This window comes from Capricornis sumatraensis, chromosome 17, assembly GCF_032405125.1.
Source record: "Capricornis sumatraensis isolate serow.1 chromosome 17, serow.2, whole genome shotgun sequence".
Classification (NCBI taxonomy): Eukaryota; Metazoa; Chordata; class Mammalia; order Artiodactyla; family Bovidae; genus Capricornis; species Capricornis sumatraensis.
In genome coordinates this window covers 17,709,961-17,728,642 of record NC_091085.1, presented here as the reverse complement: position 1 = coordinate 17,728,642, position 18,682 = coordinate 17,709,961, and the positions used below count along the sequence as shown (strand labels likewise).

At 45.7% G+C, this 18,682-nt stretch overlaps 1 protein-coding gene across 1 annotated transcript in view; it reads left to right on the top strand.

Moving 5' to 3' along the window:
• The first annotated feature begins 904 nt into the window (after positions 1-904).
• ARHGAP10 (Rho GTPase activating protein 10) overlaps positions 905-18,682 on the top strand; it is a 373,837-nt gene continuing 356,059 nt past the window's right edge. The window contains exon 1 of the mRNA XM_068989838.1: positions 905-1,058. Within this exon, the coding sequence (XP_068845939.1) occupies positions 905-1,058 (154 nt within the window). The remainder of the gene's footprint in view (positions 1,059-18,682) is intronic.

Below are 18,682 nucleotides of genomic sequence, written 5' to 3'. Positions count from 1 at the left end.
AAATTTAATCTGCTGACTACAGCAGAAACGACTCTACCGTGATCTGACACCCTCTCCCCTACACCAAGTCGTTCGGTGTGATTACACAGAAGAGTGTAAGAGCAGCTGCCCGCCCCGCAAGAAAATGCTCCTTGCCCTTAAAAAGCTTTCAATCTAAGGTGTAGATTTACAGGCATTTTACTTTAGACGAGGGCCGAGAATGGGGGAAAAAAAGAGCCCTGCGTGTGCGTCCATTCACAGTTCAGGGTCCGTCCCGGGAGGATGAAACCTAGAAGTCAAACCTTTTACCCCAGCAAGCCAGACCTCAGAGTCGAGCCGTCCGGCTGCGGAGTATTACAGATGCTCTGAAGACACCCCTTCCTGGTCCCGGTCAAGTTTCCCCGCATCAGGGAGGCGACGGTGAGTCACTCCGAAGAGGGGAGCCAAGAAAAGGGGAGGCGCTCGCGCCTGGGGCTGGAGGTGAGCCGCAGGGCGAAATTATACACCAAGGAAGCCTCGGAAGGAAGAGGAGGGGCCACTGCGCGTGGGGAAGAGAAGGAAAAGAAGGAAGAGACGTTCGGGGAAGGCACGGAGAGGAGGAAGGAGGAAGGCGGAGGAACAAGACAGGGGCGCGCGCGGGGTGGGGCGGGGCGGGCCTGGCCTCCGGGAGGGCGTGCGGCGCGGGGCCGGGCGGGGCGGGGCCGCGGCGCCCGAGCTTCGGCGGGGGCTGCCGGGATCCCGGCGCCGTGCTCTCGCTCGCCGCTGCCGCGCTGCTGCGTGCGGCCCGGCTCCCCTCCGCGAGGCATGTCCGCGCTGCTCTCGCCGCACGCCCGGGGCTCCTAGCTTCTCCGGCGCTTGCTACGCTTGCGGCCCCTCACCTCGGCCCGGCGGCCGGCTCGGGCTGTGCGCGCGGACCGCCGCCGTCATGGGGCTGCAGCCCCTGGAGTTCAGCGACTGCTACCTCGACAGCCCGTGGTTCCGGGAGAGGATCCGTGCCCACGAAGCGGAGCTGGAGAGGACCAACAAGTTCATCAAAGAGCTCATCAAGGACGGCAAGAACCTCATCGCCGCGACCAAAAGTAAGCGGGGCCCCGGGGTGAGGCCAGCAGGAGCCTCTGCCAGAGGGACACCGACCCTCCCGTGCCTGGGGCCGGCAGCCGGAGGATCAGGGGATTCATCCGGCACCGCGAGGCCCCGGGGTCGTTCTTCCTCGGCTCCTCGGGCAGCCGGGGCGAGTCCCTTTCCCGCCCCTGCCCCCGCGCGGCGGCCGGAGCCGGGAGCCATGCGCGTAAGCTTGCCGCCCGCCAGACCCGCAGCTCCGGCCGGGCGCCCTGGGTGCCTGCGTTCTCCGCCGGACCCGTCGGCAGGCAGGTTCTCTTGCCCCCTAGAGCTGCTCTGTCTCGTCTGAAACACACCAATTTCACGGGTCTTGTCTCGTGATCCTTCAGAAGAACTTGCCTGAGAATTCTTTGCAAACCTGCTGAGTTGGTCAGAAGTCCCTTAAAGCCGTACCCTTTCTGTGTCTTTTTCGGATCCGCTGCGACAGTCTCGTCCCAGGCGCCTTACTATGCTAAACCCGAAAGTCCACCTGGCGTTGTGCAAATTCCTTCCCTCCTGCTGCGCCGAGGAGGGTTCACAGATTGGAGCTTGTGAGGCTGAGCAGACAGCCAGCCCTCTAGCCCCAGCGAGCCCTGCCTGCAAATAGGGAATTCCACCCCGGCCAAGCTTGCTGCCTTCCAACCCTGTTCGTCTCTATCTTTTGAGCAACTCAGAAGTGGCCACAGGAAAATAAGAGATGTATCCGCATATAGCGTCTGAAAAGAGTCTAGGGGGGAGGTGGCCTGAAATGCATGCTGAAACACTGAGTTGGTGATGCAGCTGGAAATAGGAAAAAATTAGCTTGAGTGAGGAGCCGGGCCTCCTGAGCACACATGTAACCTATACCCCATCCTGAGGATGCCGGTTGAGTGTTGGCTTTTCCCTCTTAAAAAGACCTATCCATGCAGCAGACTGGGAAAAATACCCCATGTCACCGCGTGCCCCCCACCCCAGTTCCCCATTTTGCATTAAGGAAGATGGAAACGTACTGACTGAATTGTCTCAGGTACCCAGCCCAGAGCCTGGAACAGTGCAAATTCAATGAATGAATGAATTGAAAGAAATATGATTTCATGGAAAGAATTCAGTGAGTGAGCCATCTCTAATTTTGGAAGCAAGTCACTCAGCTTCTCTAGGTGATGACCAGGGTTAGTTTTGATTCTGTGACCTCTGGTGTTGCAAAATGAGGATTGGGAATCACTTTGGGACATGTGGCTTGTGGGCTATTGCGTTGGTGGCTCTCCAATGTCTTGGCGTTGTGTGTGTGTTGGGATGGGGAGAGGTTGTAAATATGTAGGTGTAAACGGAGAGAGGAGACGAAAAGGATGTGGGATGTGTGTGTGTGTGTGCGCGCGTGCAGTGGACATGAGAAAGACTTTCCTTTTGTAGCTTGGTCTTCACTAGTGTCGCTGGCTGGGGGAGTGTCCTTTCTCACTGACTCTAGCTCCCTCTGGCTCGAGGGGTATGAGGAGGGAGGCTTTGGTGTGGAGAGAGGCAGATGGCAAAGCCAGTTTGGCCACTGGTGGAAAGCTATTTATGTGACTGCATATTCGCTCTTCTGCCAACAGGACACACGCCTGTGTTCCAGCAGCAGCCAGTGCATCTGGGGGCCCAGCTGTCAGCCCTGCTCTCCAGAATGTAGACTTTCTGGCATTTGCGAATTGACTCCTTACTCCTTTTGATTCTAATCCTTTTCTGTAAGAACCATAACTTATGCTTATGCTCTAGAGATCAACCAAAGTTTCTTTTTTCTCCTTTTTCAGAGAAGGACAGGAACACAGCTTTAGCTCACATGCCTTTGGCAAGTTAGGAAGGACCTGGCCTTTGCCCAGCTTGCCCCGTAAAGTTTACATGGAGTTCATATCAAGACTAAGATAGAAGGATGTAAGTTGGGACACCTGAGTGTAATTCGCTTCACTGTTAGGGCCTGGCTGCAAGAAAATTAGGCAGGTCACTTTTGAGTTCTGTTTCTCTTGTTCTTTTTTTAAAAAAATTTAATTTATTTATTATTTATTGTTATTTTTTAACAACTGATTATCGGTTTATTAAAAAGGTTGATTTACATGAGTTCCCTTCTAAGAGGCATCAGTAAGATTCTGCAGTGTTCAGCATTGACTTGATTAGGTAATTAGAAATTACAGTCGAGGTCAATCATTGGCATAATCAGTTGAGCTTTTCTAGAACATCTGAATCAAGAGGTCGAGGAGAGACCTGAGACAGAGGGAGTAGCTACGGAACGGGGAACAGTCAACTAGCTCAGACTGTATTTTCTGACACTTTAGGGTTTGTTTTGCAAAAATGGCATTTTCAGAATTGTGCCTTTAAGGGGTTTCCGCTTTTAATTGCCCTGTGTGATGCCTCCTGCATTCACTGAATACTTGTCAGGTTTATGTAACTTTGTTTTTGCTTTTTTTTTTTAAAAAATGTCTTGGTCGTTTGTGAAGGCGTAATCTCTGAAAATTATGAAAATACCCCTATTACCAATACGTTTCTAAATACAAAGCTGACAACCAAATTGTTACTTCTGTGAAGAATGTTTTGAGGCTTTGAATAATCCACAGATTATTAAAGAAGTTGGAGATGAGTTCTGTAGGGCCTGAATGTTTACTCCTGAGTTCAGTTAAGTAGCCAATCAACAAGTGCTTCGCATCTACAGCTTGAGGATCGGGCTGGAGACACAGAGAGGAAACCAAGCGGAGGCCCTTGTCCCTGAGGTTACTGTCCTGTGCTTAAAGTTCAGCTCAATCTAGGAAACGCGTTTGAACTCCTGTACACATTGTGCTTAGTTCTTGAAGAAACAAAGGATACACAGACACACAGGTTAAAAGATTCAGAGGATTCAGTGACAGGTTTTCTAACTTGATCAGAAACAAGAGCACGTTGCAAGTTAGAGTGGAAGTTTGGGAACTCTGGTGTTTCAAGGAAGGAATAGAACCTGGTCAGATTGGAAACAGCTGGGAAGAAACCAGACCCCTGTGTCTGAGTAGGATGAGGAGACCAGTTTGGCCGGAATGGCAATTTCATTTGAGGGAGTAGATGAGATTGGTGGAAAGGTCAGTTTCAGATGATTGAAGCCGTAAAAGTGGGCTTGGAATGTGGGCTTCATCCTGTGGCGAATCACTGAGGGTTTTGCAGCAGAAGCCTGACATAATGGGAAAGAGCTGCTTTAGAGGGACGGTTTGGTGTCTGTCTACGTATGGGGAGTAATTTTGGAGATAGCAGTGGGGGTGGAGCAGAAGAGAGGAGAGTCTGGGATCATTGATTTATGTGATGGATTTGGAGATCTTTCATTGAGTTCAATGGACTCTTTGTTTAGATGGCTTTTTTAGCACTTTTCCTTTTTTTCACTCCTTTCTAGAATAATCAGTGTCTTCTTTCAATACAGTTTAAACTTTCGTAAGCCATTCCTGTGATGTCTGTGTAGTTTCAGATGCTTATGTTTCCTAGTGATGTGTATTTATCAGAAATGGCAATAAACCTTATATGCTTTTGCTGTAAAGTTTATAGCTAGTCATTCCTGAGAGAATATGTTCTGTGCTAGAGGAAGACATGTATGTTTTAAACAGATAGTCCTTACAGTCCTTAAGCACTTACATAGCTGAGTAGCAGGCTCCTTAGTAAACTCAGATTGTCTGGGGGTGTGTGTCTGTGTGTGTGAGTTGGAGGGGCCCTCATTAGCCTTCTCTCATCACAGACCTGGGGAATCGTGTTACTGGTGGCCAGAACTAGAACTCGAGTCTTTCAAGTCTTTGTTTTGGTACTTCTTTTAGTCCTTGATATTTTAATGATTTTTACTTTGGTTTTCTTAGGAGCATAAAAGTTCCCCTTTGCTGTCTTTGTGTTTCTTGTTCCAGAGACACGGTTCACGTGGTAATTCCTTTTGGGGAAGTTTGTCAAGTTGCTATTGCATGGAAGCATAGGGAGATTTGGAGGACTTAAAAGAATTTCATTTAGTAAACTTGAGCCTTAATCTCATTTGTAAAACAGGGTTGTTGCCTATAGCCTTGAGCTTGAACCACATGTGCAAGTGTTTTGAAAACACAAGTGTAAAGCGGTTGTGTAGGTGTTATTGTTTGCCCAGCTAATGTTTTTTCCCTCTGACAATCCAAATTTTGTCCAGATGTCTATGCTGTTTCCCAGATGACTTACAGAAAGGTGTTTAGGGATGATTCTGGTTAGCCTGACTCAGTGGTTCTCAATCCTAATCCTGGTTGACCATTAGGATCACCTAGGGAGCTGTAAACACGCGCGGTCGGGTTGAGAAGTGCTGAACTCTTAACAACTCAGCATAGTACACCTGTTTTCTGGGCTGGTAATGAGATGAATGAGTGATTGGTATCTCACTTCTGACCAGGGAGACCTGTTAGGAAGTCTGCTGCAGACACTGGGAAAGGTTTTCTTTTTTGAGAGGGGAGACTCGTATGAAGGGTTCTTGCCTTCTGCGATGTGTCTGTGTTGCCTGGAGCTGTTCCCGCCATCTCGGGAGGGCGAGTAGAACCAAGATAAGGAGTGGTAACTGAATCTGGAGTTTTGATGCTGTAATGAGAGCCACAGGTGGTCCTGTGCCTGCCTCTCTGGCTCTTCAGTCGCTCGCTCGTGTCAGACCCGTGCGATCACATGGACTGTAGCCCACCAGGCTCCTCTGTCCCTGGGAGTCTCCAGGCAAGAATACTGAAGTGGGTTGCCATTTCCTTCTCCAGGGGATCTTCCCAACCCAGGGATCTAACCTGGGTCTCTTGCACTGCAGGCAGATTCTTTACCGACTAAGCTACAAGGGAAGTCCAACAAAATGGCAAGCCAGTTTCAGTTGGGTTTTCTGCTACGTAACACTCTAACTTTTTTGTGTTTTGGTTTTTTGGGGCTGCTCCTCATGGCTTATGGGCTTCCCTGGTAGCTCAGCTGGTAAAGAATCTGCCTGTAATGCAGGAGATCCCAGTTCAATTCCTGGGTTGGAAAGATCCCCTGGAGGAGGGCATGGCAACCCAGTCCAGTATTCTTGCCTGGAGACTCCCCATGGACCGAGAAGCCTGGCGGGCTACAGTCCTTGGGGTCGCAAAGAATCATATATGACTGAGTCACTAAGCACAGCAGAGTACATGTCTTGCAGAATTTTAGTTCCCCAACCAGCGATTGAAACTGGATCCTAACTAAGCTTTGAAAGCATGGACTCCTAACCACTGGACCACCAGGGAATTTCCAGCATCCTGATTTTGATGAAGTGGGATAACTGTAAATTCTGGGCTGATGCTCTGATTAAGTGGAATTTAGTGAGGCCTAGAAGTAAAATGCTATTTAAGAAGTTAATAAATATAACTTTACCCTGAATGGAGGATACTCATCTATATTCTTTGCCCCAAAGGAATTACTGTGGATCCCCTACAGTTCAGGGCATCACTTGGGGGTAAGTCTTAAACTCTCACTTGGGGTTTTACTAGTGACCTGGTCTCTAGTGCTAGGGTAGACTTGCCATGAAAAGAATTCCTATCAGTCTTGACCTGGAATGTGGACCCAGACAGGCTTTAAAGGCTTTCAATACTTTACTCACTGCAAAGGTGGTTCTTGTCTCCATTTAGAGTAGTTCCTATCAATATTTAGTGCTCTCCACCAGCCAGCCCTGTTTGTGTAGAATGTCTGCCAGGTCAGTGCTCGGGGTCTTCTGCTGGGTCATCTGCTGCTCTGGGTCTTCCTGCCGAACTGCTTTTTCCCTGCCCTCCCATTTGCTGCCTCCTACTGAGCTTTCTTTGACCACTTCCTCTTCACTCTGTTTTTTGGTGGGGGGGCACCAGAGAGCATCGTTGACTTCCGGAAGAGGGAGAAGGCAGAGGAGGACGTTTCTGTGTTTTAATTTTTAATATAGCTGGTGAGAGAGTAAAGTATAGGAGATTAAGAGCATGGCTAAGGCGCTGCCACTCATTCACCCTGGGACCTTAGTCATGTCGGTTAGCTTTTCTGTATCTGTGTTGTCATCCATAAAATGGAGATGATGAAACTTTCCCGGGAGTTGGGTGGTTAAGACTCCGTGCTTACACTTCAGGGGGTGCAGGTTCAACCCCTGGTCAGTACACTAAGATCCCACACGCTGCAAGGTATGGCCAGAAAGTGAAAAGAAAAAAGAAAATGGAGAGTGTTTCAAACAAGCACTCGAACGTGAACAATTATGATGTATTGTCTAATTTGCAGGTATACATTTTTTAATATAAATTTAATTGGAGGCCAATTACTTTACAATATTGTATTGGTTTTGCTATACATCAACATGAATCTGCCACGGGTGTACACATGTTCCCCATCCTGAGCCCCCTTCCAACCTCCCTCCCCATCCCATCCTTCTGGGTCATCCCAGTGCACCAGCCCCAAGCATCCTGTATCATGCATGGAAACTGGACTGGCGATTCATTTCACATATGATATTATACATGTTTCAATGCCATTCTCCCAAATCAACCCACCCTCTCCCACAGAGTCCAAAAGACTGTTCTGTACATCTGTGTCTCTTTTGCTGTCTCACATACAGGGTTATTGTTAACATCTTTCTAAATTCCATATATGTGTTAGTATACTGTATTGGTGTTTTTCTTTCTGGCTTACTTCACTCTGTATAATAGGCTCCAGTTTCATCTACCTCATTAGAACTGATTCAAATGTATTCTTTTTAATGGCTGAGTAATACTCCATTGTGCATATGTACCACAGCTTTCTTATCCATTCGTCTGCTGATGGACATCTAGGTTGCTTCAATGTCCTGGCTGTTATAAACAGTGCTGCAATGAACATTGGGGAACACGTGTCTCTTTCAATTCTGGTTTCCTCGGTGTGTATGCCCAGCAGTGGGATTGTTGGGTCATAAGGCAGTTCTATTTCCAGATTTTAAAGGAATCTCCACACTGTTCTCTATAGTGGCTGTACTAGTTTGCATTCCCACCAACAGTGTAAGAGGGTTCCCTTTTCTCCACACCCTCTCCAGCATTTATTGGTTGTAGACTTTTGGATTGCAGCCATTCTGACTGGCGTGAGATGGTACTTCATTCTGGTTTTGATTTGCATTTCTCTGATAATGAGTGATGTTGAGCATCTTTTCATGTGTTTGTTAGCCATCTGTATGTCTTCTTTGGAGAAATGTCTGTTTAGTTCTTTGGCCCATTTTTTAATTGGGTTGTTTATTTTTCTGGAATTGAGCTGCAGGAGTTGCTTGTATATTTTTGAGATTGATTCTTTGTCAGTTGCTTCATTTGCTATTATTTTCTCCCATTCAGAAGGCTGTCTTTTCACCTTGCTCATAGTTTCCTTTGTTGTGCAGAAGCTTTTAATTTTAATCAGGTCCTATTTGTTTATTTTTGCTTTTATTCCCAATATTCTGGGATGTGGGTCATAGAGGATCCTGCTGTGATTTATGTCTGAGAGTGTTTTGCCTATGTTCTCCTCTAGGAGTTTTATAGTTTCTGGTCTTACGTTTAGATCTTTAATCCATTTTGAGTTTATTTTTGTGTATGGTATTAGAAAGTGTTCTAGTTTCATTCTTTTACAAGTGGTTGACCAGTTTTCCCAGCACCACTTGTTAAAAAGATGTCTTTTCTCCATTGTATATTCTTGCCTCCTTTATCAAAGATCAGGTGTCCATAGGAGCATGGGTACAGGTATACATTTTAGCATGCAGGCTATTTTCTTGCCCCACAGAATGGCTGCTCTGGCCCAGAGATGAGTGTCTAATCTTTAGTGCCCGTTCTCCCTAAGAATGTGTTCATCCAAATCATTGTGACCAGTGGCCAAGAAGAAAGACTTAGTGGTCTAAGGTTGGTAAGGCTTCCAAAGCTTGAATGGAACTCAGGATGCTAAGAAATCTGGCAGGTTGTGAGCGGATGAATCAAAGCTAAGCGGTGTCTTGGGAGAGTATGTCCCAGAATTTGTTTCTGATTTAGAAAGGCCTGAGGGTGATGTGGAAGGTGTCACTAAGAATGGTGGTGATCTAGCCCAGTTGTCTGCAACTAAGGCTCAGGCAGGCAGCCCCAGGCTTGCCATCCAGGGGATTGATAAGACAGAGCCCAAGAGGGCAGGAAGAGCTCTGCTTGAGAAGATAGGATAACATCGTCAGAGGATGGAGCCCGCAGATTCTTGAAAAAATCACAGCGGTGTTTTTAGAGGATATTCATCTTAGTGTCTAACATGCAGGAGGCCCTAACAATTTAGTGAATAGTGTTTGTGTTTGCTGTGGGAAATCCACCAGGATTATACAGGGCAGCCAGAGACAGTCTGGAGGAGTTGTTACATAACCTCTTTTCCGCCAAACGATACTCCAAGTCCCCTGGACAGATTTCCAAAGAAGCTGTTTTGAATTCTGACTCCCAATAGCTATTTATCACCTTTTGATTTTATTTTTTGGGGGAGAGGTTGAGAGGCAAGAATTATGAAGGAGATAGAAGTACTGTGTAGTCCTCTAGGTACTGTAAGTTGTGCTTAAATGATTGCTGACTGTGTGTGGTCGTGAATAGGTCCAAGTGTTTACCTCTGACCGTGGGGCTTCCCTGGTGGCTCAGAGTATAAAGAATCTGCCTGCAATGCAGGAGACCCGGGTTCAATCCCTGGGTCAGGAAGATTCCCCTGGAGAAGGGAATGGCTACCCACTCCAGTATTCTTGCCTAGAGAATTCCACGGATAGAGGAGCCTGGTGGGCTACACCGTCCGTAGGGTCACAGAGAGTCAGACGTGACTAAGTGACTCACACTGTCACTTTACGTCTGACCATAGTTAATATCATGTGGTGTCTGTTGTCACTTTTTAAAAGTTTAATGTTAGAAACGTAGCTGTGAACGCAGTGCTCTATGGGGTTCAGTATTATTTTGTATTGCCTTTGATTTTTCTACAACTTGTTTAGAGAAAACTTGTCAAGTTGGCTTTCTTCAGGAGTTGTAGGAGAGTGTTTAGATATTTGTAGATTATGATTCTGATTGACTGTCTCGGATGTTTTTTGCTTGGTTCCTTTTTTTCTTTTTTTTAAGATTGCTTATTTTTGACTGTGCTGGGTCTTCGTTCCTGTAGTTTCTCTATTTCGACGCATGGGGCTTATGGCGCTGGCTTCTCTTATTGTGGGGCTTAGACTCCAGGCCCGCCAGCTTCCGTAGTTGTGGTTACTAGGTTACTTTAACAGAATTACATATCAGAGACTAACAGGCAGTTTACAACTTCAATCAAAAACTGTTATTTGAAATGAATGTCATTTAAATTATTTTAACAATGGTAGCTAACCTTTATTAAGCATTTACAGTTTGGTTTCAGTTCAGTCTCTCAGTCGTGTCCGACTCTTTGCGACCCCATGAATCGCAGCATGCCGGGCCTCCCTGTCCATCACCAACTCCCGGAGTTCACTCAGACTCATGTCCATCGAGTTGGTGACGCCATCCAGCCATCTCATCCTCTGTCGTCCCCTTCTCCTCCTGCCCCCAGTCCCTCCCAGCATCAAAGTCTTTTCCAATGAGTCAACTCTTCACATGAGGTGGCCAAAATACTGGAGTTTTAGCTTCAGCATCATTCCCTCCAAAGAAATCCCAGGGTTGATCTCCTTCAGAATGGACTGGTTGGATCTCCTTGCAGTCCAAGGGACTCTCAAGAGTCTTCTCCAACACCACAGTTCCAAAGCATCAATTCTTCGGCGCTCAGCTTTCTTCACAGTTCAACTCTCACATCCGTACATGACTATTGGAAAAACCATAGCCTTGACTAGACGGACCTTTGTTGGCAAAGTAATGTCTCTGCTTTTGAATATGCTCTCTAGGTTGGTCATCACTTTCCTTCCAAGGAGTAAGCGTCTTTTAATTTCATGGCTGCGGTCACCATCTTCAGTGATTTTGGAGCCCAAAAACATAAAGTCTGACACTGTTTCCCCATCTATTTCCCATGAAGTGATGGGACCAGATGCCATGATCTTCGTTTTCTGAATGTTGAGCTTTAAGCCAACTTTTTCACTTTCCTCTTTCATTTTATTCAAGAGGCTTTTTAGTTCCTCTTCACTTTCTGCCATAAGGGTGGTGTCATCTGCCTATCTGAGGTTATTGATATTTCTCCAGGCAATCTTGATTGCAGCTTGTGTTTCTTCCAGCCCAGCGTTTCTCATGATTTACTCTGCATATAAGTTAAATAAGCAGGGTGACAATACACAGCCTTGACGTACTCCTTCCTATTTGGAACCAGTCTGTTGTTCCATGCCCAGTTCTAACTGTTGCTTCCTGACCTGCATACAGATTTCTCAAGAGGCAGGTCAGGTGGTCTGGTGTTCCCATCTCTTTCAGAATTTTCCACAGTTTATTGTGATCCACACAGTCAAAGGCTTTGGCATAGTCAATAAAGCAGAAATAGATGTTTTTCTGGAACTCTCTTGCTGTTTTGATGATCCAGCGGATGTTGGCAATTTGATCTCTGGTTCCTCTGCCTTTTGTAAAACCAGCTTGAACATCTGAAAGTTCATGGTTCATGTATTGCTGAAGCCTGGCTTGGAGAATTTGGAGCATTACTTTACTAGTGTGTGAGATGAGTGCAATTGTGCAGTAGTTTGAGCATTCTTTGGCATTGCCTTTTTTTGGGACTGGAATGAAAACTGACCTTTTCCAGTCCTGTGGCCACTGCTGAGTTTTCCAAATTTGCTGGCATATTGAGGGCAGCACTTTCACAGCATCATCTTTCAGGATTTGAAACAGCTCAACTGGAATTCCATCACCTCCAGTAGCTTTGTTCGTAGTGATGCTTTCTGAGGCCCATTTGACTTCACATTCTAGGATGTCTGGCTCTAGGTGAGTGATCACACCATCGTGATTATCTTGGTTGCGAAGATCTTTTTTGTACAGTTCCTCTGTGTATTCTTGCCACCTCTTCTTAACATCTTCTGCTTCTGTTAGGTCCAGACCATTTCTGTCCTTTATCAAGCCCATCTTTGCATGAAATGTTCCCTTGGTATCTCTAATTTTCTTGAGATCTCTAGTCTTTCCCATTCTGTTGTTTTCCTCTATTTCTCTGCACTGATCGCTGAGGAAGGCTTTCTTAAACAGTTTGGTTTACTTTGTGGTAAATCCTCTAATTTATTGTGAAAACTTCCTCAATGAGGTATGTTGTTATTTACCCCGTTACAGATTTGGAAACTGAATTTAGCGAGGTTAACAGCTTGTTCCAGTCACACAGTTCGTCAGTGGTGGAGCTGGAATGTGAACCCACATTTGTCGGACTCCAAAACCCTTAACCACAATAGTAAGCTGTCTCTCTAAAGGGGTGTAACTGCGGTCTTCCGTTAGGAGAAGTTACTACAGTAAGACCTGCTTATCTGACAAGCGTTATACATTTCACGATCTAGTTAGGAGACTGTGCTTATTAGCTCAGCTCAAGGACCATGATTTAAAATTTAAGGCCACCTGGGATGGCTACTGTAAGTAAAACTGATTGCTAATTTGTGTAGTAAGTGTGGATGTTCAGAGATTGGGTTGATTTAGGATCAGTTGCTAGTTGTAGATGTCTCTCTCCCTGCCTGTTAATCTCATCTCTTTCTTTCTCTTAATGTCTCTTTTCCTCTCCATTTCTCACCCCAGCTTTTAGAAGAGTAAATTTCAATTTTGTTTTATATATATATACATATATATACACATATATATGTATGTATATACATATATGGGTTTCCCTGGTAGCTCAGATGGTAAAGAATCCACCTGCAATGTGAGAGACCTGGGTTCAATCGATCCCTGGGTTAGTAAGATCCCCTGGAGGAGGGCATGGCAACCCACTCTAGTATTCTTGCCTGGAGAATCCTCATGGACAGAGGAGCCTGGTGGGCTGCAGACCATGGGGTTGAAAAGAGTCGGACACGACTGAGCAACTAAGCACAGCACACATATATGTATATACATATATGTATTTATGTGTGTGTATATATATTGTTTGGCCACACCACTGGGCTTGCAGGATCTTAGTTCCCTGACCAGGGATTGCACCCTCAGCAGTGGAAGTGTGGAGTCCTAATCACTGGACTGTCAGGGAAGTCCTTTGTTCTCATATTTTAGTATTAGGCTTTTTCCTAATGTCGAGTCAGTTTAGAACTGTAAAATGATACAGAGAGTCTCATCCTAAACCTCTCTGTATTTGCTGTTCAGCTTTGAAATAAAAGCTTCCTGTCTGCCTCTTCCCAATGGCACTCTTTCCCTGAAGAGGTGCAACTATCTCAAATCTGGCATACATTATTCCCAGGTATTTTAACTCATTATTGACTGGAGGATTTTTGTGGAAACTAATGCCTGTGGCCATCGATTTGTTACATAAGTGATATTGGTATGTTTCCAATCAATAATGTTCTGGTAACAAAAGATGTATTGATACGTTTCCAGTTAATAATGTGTTAATACATTTACACACATTCCTAAATAAAAGATAGTATGTTTTGTGTGTTTTTAGCACTGGGTGTTCTTTGGAAGGAATGATGGTAAAGCTGAAACTCCAGTACTTTGGCCACTTCATGTGAAGAGTTGACTCATTGGAAAAGACTCTGATGCTGGGAGGGATTGGGGCAGGAGGAGAAGGGGACGACCGAGGATGAGATGGCTGGATGGCATCACTGACTCGATGGATGTGAGTCTGAGTGAACTCTGGGAGTTGGTGATGGACAGGGAGGCCTGGCGTGCTGCGATTCATGGGGTCGCAAAGAGTCGGACACGACTGAGCGACTGAACTGAGTCATCATATAATGGATTCATACTACATGTGTTCACGTGTGCTCAGTTGTGACCGACTCTTTGCAACCCTGTGGACTGTAGCCTGTCAGGCTCCTCTGTCCATGGAATTCTCCCAGCAAGAATACTGAAGTGCGTTGCTGTTGCCTTCTCCAGGGATCTTCCTGACCCAGGAATTGAACCTGGGTCTTTTTCATCTCCTACATCGGCCGGTGCATTCTCTATCACTGCACCACCCGGGAAGCCCATATAGGTTCTTCTGCAACTTTTTCCCCTTGACATCCTATTTGTGAGATTTATCCACGTGGATACATGTAGCTCCATTTCATTGAGTTTGACTGTTTTCCTACAAGTGGCATTTAAAAAGACTTGGTTAATTGATGTTAATGTAGATACTCTAAGGTGTTTTATGATGTACCTTATTTACATGCAGTTTTTGGATTGTGAGACAATATATTTGGAGAATTTATTCAGTATGAAAGCCCTGGTGTTATTTTTATAAACTTTGAAACACTATGTCTGGGGACTTCCTTGGTGGTCTAGTGGTGGGACTCTGTGCTCCTAATGCAGGGGGCCTGGGTTCAATCCCTGGTCAGGGAACTAAGATCCCACATGCCGCAACTAAAGATCTGCATGCTGTGACTAAGACCCAGTGCAGCCAAATACATTAAAACAATCCAAACACTAACTCTAATAACCAGCAGATAACAAATTCATGAATTTTAAAGATATTTAATAAAATGTCTGTTTGATATTTAATGTTACCAGCTTGGCATGGGCAATCAGAACAGATCAGTTTAAATTTCAAGATTGGAAAAAATAACTGGTCTGAGTCACACAAAATCTTCAAGGGCCTTTTTGCCTTACTGAAATTAGATTTTCAGTATTAGCATGTTAAAAAAAATGGTCATCTTCATAAACACAGTGCTCTTTAAGCACTCTGGAAACTGTCAGTCTGGTTAGGTCAGATGAGCATGATTTCTAAGGCAGGGATTGGTTGGTATTTTGATAGGCCTCTGTGCAAACAGCCTGTTTATTTAATTACCCTAATGTAGGAAATGTAGGAACATAATTTATAGACTTGCTAGGGGGATGTTTTTCTAATTAGAAAGCTTTGACATCCTTCTCTTTAAATAAACAGGCACACTGAAAAAAAACCCTGACACTTGACATTTTAAGCACAGACATCTCTTTAAGCCCTGAGATCTGCTGGGATTGCTGCTGCAATGCTGCTGCTAGGCCTGCCTCCCTGGTCAGACTAGAATTTCCTCCCTGCGCTTCCTGAGGAAGATGTTAATCTTGTGCCACTTAATATTTCAACGGGGAGTGTGAGTTTTCTTTCCTTGTTGCCCGGTTCACCCGCAGGCACTGTCTGCCCTTTGCTCCGAGGTTCCATCACCTTCTGGTAGCGGACGAGTCATGATTGGGTGTGTGACTGGAGGAAGAATCAGTTTGGCCAGAGTGATGTCACCTCTGGCCTGAATACTGGATATATTTAGGATTCTCATTAAGAATGTGCTTTTAAAAAAATTCTGACTATAAAGTTAGCTCCGCCACTGATTAGGTGACCTTGGGCAAGTTAGTGAAACCCTCAGTGGCTAATTTTCTGTTTGTTAGTAAAAGGGAGATACCAAGAACTCTACCTCAAGGGATGGTGATATTTAATCTTCATGTTACTTATGAAAGATCTTAGAGCTCTCCCTGGCCCGTGGTAGGTACTGTCATCATCACCATCATCCCCTTGCTCCCCACCATCATTATCATTATTGGAAGATGACTTCCTTTGGCTGAACTTGAATATGGTTGTGGCTTTACCCGTAGTAACAGTGGAAATCATCTGTAAACACGTGTTCTTTTCTGTCTTTGAGGCTCACGGTATTTTGAAATTCAGGGCTGATACAGGCCTCTCATTTATTAAGCAGGAGAAACCTTCTGTAATAGGTTGTTGAAATCCAGCATATTACTGAAGCTCTTGGCTTGAAAGTTTTGGAAACAAAGCCAACAAAGCACAAGGGAGCGGAGTGTCATTGACACGTCATTTCTTATATTTGAGAACTTGGCAGATAGTACTTCTATCGCTCTGACAGATAGTTTTGTTTTTCTTTTGTGAAATGCAGGTCAAAGGCAGCCCAGCCAAATGTTAAGGATCATGATGTTTGAAGTCAGATCCATTTACTGTGTGACCTTGGGTGACTTTGCTTAACTTCTTTGTGCCTTAATTTCCTCATCTGTCAAATGTGGATAGTAATTTTATCTCCCTGAATGTTGCTAAGATTAAATTAATTATTTGTAAAGTGCTTAAAAAGACGGCCTGGTCTATAGTGAGCCCTATATGTGTTTTCTAAGTCTAGGAAAAAAATTTAAAAATCTGTTTACTATTTAGTTATCACTATAATAATCTCATTTGTCACAGTGGAAGAGAGGTGTCATCTGAAGCCACTGAACCCAACCTGTTGTGGGGTTAGTTGCTAGAGGATTAGGGGCTTCCCTGGTGGCACAGAGGTTAAAGCATCTGCCTGCAATGTGGGAGGCCTGAGTTCGATCCCTGGGTCGGGAAGATCCCCTGGAGAAGGAAATGGCAACCCACTCCAGTATTCTTGCCTGGAGAATCCCATGGATGGAGGAGCCTGGTAGGTTACAGTCCACCGGTTGCAAAGAGTTGGACACGACTGAGCTACTTCACTTTCACTTTCACAGCAATAAGGAGAGCTGGTATATCTATGCTGAAGTTAGCCTTCTCATGGGGGAGATAGATTAATTAAGCAGTGTCATTCACACTGTTGAGTGACAATGGAGAATGGGGTGCTGTAGCCATAGTAAATAGGACTAACTGGTTGAGGGGGTCAAGGAGGACTTCAAGAAATTAGAAACTTCTCAGAGACTTCCCTAGTGGTCCAGTGGTTAAGACTCTGGTCTTCCACTGCAGGGGGATATGACCTTGGTCCCTGCTTGGAGAGCTAAGATCCTACATATGCAAGGTGCAGCCTATAAAGAAAACAAGAAGTTGGTAACTTCTACGCTGAGACTAGAAGGAGATCTATGCTGCGGGTAGGGAAGAAGGATGTTCCCCAGGTAGGGGGCCTGGAGGTGGCGGCGGGGGAGCAGGAAGAGGGGGCTACGGTGCAGGGGCAAGGGTGGGAAGGGTCTGGTGAAGCAGGTTGGGGACTTCAGACCCGTTATCCAAAGGACGGTAGAAAGCTACGGTATGTCACCCCTGTCTTTGAGCAGGGGATCGGCCACATCCGAGTTGTGTCTTAGAAAGGTTTAGGAAGCCTGCAACCGGGAGAATGGATTTGAGGACCGCAAGCCTGGAGGGTGGGCACTCACTCATTCAGGCCGGAGACTTTGGTGGACGAGGCAGGCTGTTAAGGAGCCAGGATTCTGGGGCTTTGGTGGCCGCTTGGGTCTGGGTGCTGAGGAAGGATGCATTAGAGATGACTCCTGGGTGCCTGGCCTGGGCAATGAGGGCCGTGTGCTGAAGTGGGCCAGCCAGAGGAACGGGTTTGGTGGGAACGCGGAGGTGTTCGTGGTTCCGGCTGCGTAGGGGGCGGTGCTTCCGGGTTCTCCTCTGGCTATGCTTGAGAGGTATTTATTTCTTTTATGAGCGTGTATTGCAGAACATCTACTTCTGCTTTATTGACTACGCCAAACCCTTTGACTGTGTGGATCACAATGAACTCTGGAAAATTCTTGAAGAGATAGGAATACCAGACCACCTGACCTGCCTCTTGAGAAGCCTGTATGCAGGTCAGGAAGCAACAGTTAGAACTGGATATGGAACAACAGACTGGTTGCAAATTGGGAAAGGAGACCAACAAGGCTGTACATTGTCACCCTGCTTATTTAACTTATATGCAGAGCACATCATGAGAAACACTGGGCTGGAGGAAGCACAAGCTGGAATCAAGATTTCTGGGAGAAATATCAATAACCTCAGAGATGCAGATAACACCACCCTTATGGCAGAAAGTGAAGAAGAACTAAAGAGCCTCTTGATGAAAGTGAAAGAGGAGAGTGAAAAAATTGGCTTAAAACTCAACATTCAGAAAATGAAGATAATGGCATCTGGTCCCATCACTTCATGGCAAATAGATGGGGAAACAGTGGAAACAGTGTCAGACTTTATTTTTGGGGGCTCCAAAATCACTGCAGATGGTGACTGCAGCCTTGAAATTAAAAGACGCTTACTCCTTGGAAGAAAGGTTATGACCAACCTAGAGAGCATATTCAAAAGCAGAGACATTACTTTGCCAACAAAGGTCCATTTAGTCAAAGCTATGGTTTTTCCAGTAGTCATGTTACAGTTGGGCTATAAGGAAAGCTGAATGCCGAAGAATTGATGCTTTTGAACTGTGGTGTTGGAGAAGACTCTTGAGAGTCCCTTGGACTGCAAGGAGATCCAACCAGTCCATCCTAAAGGAGATCAGTCCTAGGTGTTCACTGGAAGGACTGATGTTGAAGCTGAAACTCCAATACTTTGGTCACCTGATGTGAGGAACTGACTCATTGAAGAAGATCCTGATTCTGGGAAGGGTTGAAGGCAGGAGAAGAAGGAGATGACAGAGGATGAGATGGCTGGATGGCATCACTGACTCGATGGACATGAGTTTGAGTGAACTCCGGGAGTTGGTGATGGACAGGGAGGCCTGGCGTGCTGCAGCCCGTAGGGTCACAAACAGTCGGACACGACTGAGCGACTGAACTGATTGCAGAACAGGGGTCACAGCTGAAGAGACTGAAGACATAGCATCAAGATAGGAAATGACGCTGGCAACTGGGTCACCAACCTGCTGGAGAGAAACTGGAGGAAGAGGCAGGGTGGCTCAGGGCAGGTCCTGGAGAATGGAACTGAAAAAAATTTTTTATTTGGCTGTGTTAGGTCTTAGTTGAGGCATGTGGGGTCTAGTTCT